The sequence below is a fragment of the Haplochromis burtoni genome, unplaced genomic scaffold (assembly GCF_018398535.1).
Source record: "Haplochromis burtoni strain Fernald_Lab_line unplaced genomic scaffold, NCSU_Asbu1 Contig_84, whole genome shotgun sequence".
Taxonomy (NCBI): domain Eukaryota; kingdom Metazoa; phylum Chordata; class Actinopteri; order Cichliformes; family Cichlidae; genus Haplochromis; species Haplochromis burtoni.
The window spans coordinates 1,216,236-1,220,622 of NW_024582445.1; the positions used below are offsets into that span (position 1 = coordinate 1,216,236).

General features: G+C 40.8%; 1 protein-coding gene across 1 annotated transcript; it reads left to right on the forward strand.

Moving 5' to 3' along the window:
- The first annotated feature begins 297 nt into the window (after positions 1 to 297).
- Positions 298 to 3,844, forward strand: pou3f1 (POU class 3 homeobox 1). The gene has a single exon (XM_005925552.3). The coding sequence runs from the start codon at positions 360 to 362 to the stop codon at positions 1,482 to 1,484; it is 1,125 nt and encodes a 374-aa protein (XP_005925614.3). The 5' UTR covers positions 298 to 359; the 3' UTR covers positions 1,485 to 3,844.
- Positions 3,845 to 4,387: the final 543 nt, after the last annotated feature.

Sequence of the window (4,387 nt, forward strand, 5' to 3'; positions counted from 1 at the left end):
AGAGAAAAAAAAAGTTTAAAAAAATGAATTAATTAAAAGACGCGCCTTGTGTGCAGGTTCGCCAAAACGAGCTGCAGAAACTACTGTTAAAAACTCAGAGACATTTATTAAATAGAACATATGTTTTTCTATAACATATGTAAGATCGGAGCTCTGTGCGAAAAATGCGCTGCACCGTGCTCTGAACCCCTGCGCCTATTGAGTGTGTCCCTAGTGGGCTTGAATCGGAGAGGAGCCAATACAAGCGGAGAGGAGGCGTGTCTTCGCTCTTCCACAAGACCTCCCAGAGCAGGTTGTTGCGTTTTGGCTCTAAAGCCTGGAGACCTCCGAAGTGCTCGTCAGTTTTCGAAGTAGGAGCCATGGCGACAACAGCTCAGTATATTCCGAGGAATAACTCCTTACCGTCTAACCCGCTCATGCATCCGGATTCGGACAGGATGCACCAGGGGACGACCTACAGAGAGGTACAGAAAATGATGCACCACGAGTACTTGCAAGGGCTTGCGGCGACCAACACGGGACACCCGATGAGCCTGACGCACCATCAGTGGCTGCCAACCTCCAACACAGACTGGTCCAGCGGCACCCACATCGGACAGGAGCACAAAGCCAGCGTGCAGGCGAGCAGGGAGGACCTGAGCAACGGGTTCCACCACAGGTCTCACCTGGTGCACCAGCAGGCGCAGAGTGGCCACCATGGTTCGTGGGCGCCTGCCACGACGCACCACTTATCCCCGCTGTCCCCAGCATCTAACGGCCACCAGTCACTTGTCTACTCACAGCCTGGATACACAAACCTCAACGCAATGTTGAGTCCCCAGCCCGGCACGCTGCACCATGGCATGCGGGACCCACTCCACGATGATTCGGCCAGCCACGACAACCAGATGGAGTCGCCCCAGCAGGCTTTCAGCCACCACCAGGATCACTCGGACGAGGACGCGCCCAGCTCCGACGATCTGGAGCAGTTTGCCAAGCAGTTCAAGCAGCGGCGGATCAAACTTGGCTTTACGCAGGCGGACGTGGGGTTGGCCTTGGGCACCCTGTATGGAAACGTCTTTTCTCAGACCACTATCTGCAGGTTCGAGGCGCTGCAGCTCAGCTTCAAGAACATGTGCAAACTTAAGCCGCTCCTTAACAAGTGGCTGGAGGAGACAGACTCAAACACGGGCAGTCCCACCAATTTGGACAAGATTGCTGCGCAGGGCAGGAAACGAAAGAAGAGGACCTCCATCGAAGTGGCTGTGAAAGGGGCGCTGGAAAATCATTTCTTAAAATGCCCAAAGCCATCTGCTCATGAAATCAGCACTTTAGCCGGTACTCTGCAGTTGGATAAAGAGGTTGTCCGTGTTTGGTTTTGCAACAGAAGACAAAAAGAGAAAAGAATGACACCAGTGGGGGTCCCTCACCCGAATATGGAGGACGTATATTCCCAAGCAGAGACCCCTCCTCTACACCGCACACTACAGAGTCCTGTGCAGTGACTGTTTTCATGAACAATCCGAGCATTTCCGCGGGGGGATAGAAAAGGGAAAGGGGCTATGGAGTTTACAGTATTTAAGTTTGGCTTTTGTTTTCCTGAGAGAAAAGAGACGTGGAAAAGTTGAACAGATCAGTTTTGCCTTTAGTATTCGCGATTCGCGTGCTCATCAAATAGATGGCAAGAGGAAAAAAACGTTAAGAAAAAAAGAATCATAAAAAAGAAAAGAAAAATTCGCTATTACTGATTCCGTGCGCATTTAAAGTGAAACAAAGATCTTTATTTACCAAAATTTTACAGAGGAGACATGCATATAAAGTAAATTTGATATCCAATGGCTGCTCCAAATAGGGGGTAATTAAATGTGGCAACTGAGTCCATCTCCTCCTGGTGTACCATGAACTGTAGGCGCTGACCCGAATGAGGTTGCTGCCTGAAAATGATCAACACTGGAGATGAAAAGCCTACACTGAATGAACATTTAGCTTTTTTCAGGCTTAAACTGGTTATCTGAATATTAGTGTATACTTTCTTTGTTATATTAAGTGTGATGTTTTGGTTCGGGAAATTCTTTAACTTCAGTGTCTCTCTTCCTGCAAAGTGTCTATGATTTTGTTCATTATTTGCTATGGGTACTGTATCTCATCAGAGCAACCGCTAATTTCTTATTTTTTCTGTTTACTCAGTGGGAGTTGATGGTTGGAGGAGTGATGGAAATTGTGGCACCCGAAAACAAAACACTTACAAATAACGCCAGACACGTTTTAGAAATTGTGCAAGTGCAACAGGACATCCAAGTTCTGACTGCATGCCTTAAAAAAATCGAGCTTTTTGCAGCTGACCACGCCGAAATTTGCAAAAAGCACCAAATTAGAAGCAAGCGTTTCTTTTCTTTTCTTTTCTTTTCTTTTCTTTTCTTTTCTTTTCTTTTCTTTTCTTTTCTTTTCTTGTCTTTTCTTTTCTTTTCTTTTCTTGTCTTTTCTTTTCTTTTTGGAGGTTTTGATTGTTCTAAAATTATTGTTTTCTTTGCATGGAGCACTTATTCTTTCGTTAATATTAGTAATGCTATATTATGTTTTTAATAAAAGTGTGAGTGTAGCTGATCTCATTAGGCTTAAACACAAAAGCCTAAAAATCCCATGTTTACAGGTTCCTGGTTATCACCACAGAGCGCTGTCAGCCCACACTGCTTACTGCCTGTTATCCTGTTGTATCCCAAACATTTTGAGAGATTGGTCAAATATGAAAAGTTATAATAACTCAGGTAACTTCAGTGCCCCATGTCGGAATATGACGCCTGTACATGATTTGTTTTCCTCTGAGTGTGTATTTTATTTTTATTTTATTTTTTAATATAATTCAGTTTTTTTGTTTCACATTGTCATTGTATTATAGTTAAACGCTGGAATCGGAGAAAAGAAAATTACAATTCATTCATTGAGGGTAAGCGATGAAGGGATTTACTTTAGATATATTTATTTTTTCCCGATCTATAAGGAAATCTGAAAATCTCATGTGTCGTGTGTCATATCTCAGTGTTGGACCAGTCCAAAAGCCTACAGCAGTGCTATTCAATACAGATGAGGGAAACTTTTTTTCCAGGAAAAAAAATAATGATAATAATAAAGATTTTAGAGAAAATGTTGCCAGGATTATTTCCGATATGTAAATATGTCTAATATGTAAACTTGTATTTGTTCCGAGATATTGTTTTGTTTTTTGTTTTTTCGTTTTTGTTTCTTTCCGGGCAGTTTTGTACACTTACTAATTCCAAGAAGATATTTTAATATGATTTCATTTATGAATCTGACCATTTATATATATATATATTTATTTCTTAAAAGTGTTTGGAGCTTTTTTGTTCAGCTCTGTTAATGGTTACGTTGCAGTGGACTTCAGTATGTTTTTTTCCTTTTTGTTTACTACATTGGTTGTATGTTGATTGCTAAATGTAGACTGCAAAGTCACATTTATATTTATGTTATAGTAATATTTTATTACTTACATAAAACATATATACAAGAAATGGTCTTCTGTCTTCATTAAAATCCAAACTACTCGTCTTTTGTTGATGTCTGCTACAGAATCACCAGGCAAGAAAAAAATAAACCTGATCATCAAGTTGAATGCTTTTCACTGTGCTGAGCATCGGGAAGAAGTGAGCACCCCATGTGTTCATTTTAAATAGCAGTGATTCGTTATGTAACAGGGGATCGTTTAAAATCAGAAGCTGTGTACATGTGCTGTTAAGGGGAATAGACAACAGTATTTTACCTCAGGCATTCCCTGCTAAGTTCACAGTCTGTGACGTTGTTCACATCTTTGTGTAAACGCAGTATTAAATTGTGCAATATAAATACGGAATTACTGTCTTTTCATTGAGTGATTATTACTATTATTATTATCATCATCATCATCATCATCATCATCATCATCATTATTATTATTTAACAGAGGCGTTTGTAGCTAAAATATGCTTTCTGGAATTATAATTTAAGCTGTATTCTTTATAAAAAGCATCGATCATCACTTGACGTGTTTTAGGCATTTAAAAGGCGAATTGTGATGAATCTTTGATCTCAGAAGTGCCTGCAGGCAAACATCAGCCTCTTTTCCAAAGATAGAGAGAGGAAAAGGCACACAGGCCCATAGGATCGACATAAACGACGGGCCCTAAACTTTTATAAGGATAAAGACAAGCCTAATAAACAGGCAGCATATTTATGTGTTTCTAGCATTAAAAAAAATCGACATCACTAAATAGTAAATTAAATACAGTCTCACCTCATGGAGCCTTCTGTCAATTACAACGGAACAAAGCGGCAGAAAGCATTATTTTTACATTTGCATGTGTAGATAAAACCAACATATATGTAGTGAAATTTGTGCAGCTGCGGATATTTTAAG

Bases quoted from the DNA above. Each gene is read 5' to 3' on its own strand.
- pou3f1 (XM_005925552.3), top strand. From the start codon at position 360: ATGGCGACAACAGCTCAGTATATTCCGAGGAATAACTCCTTACCGTCT.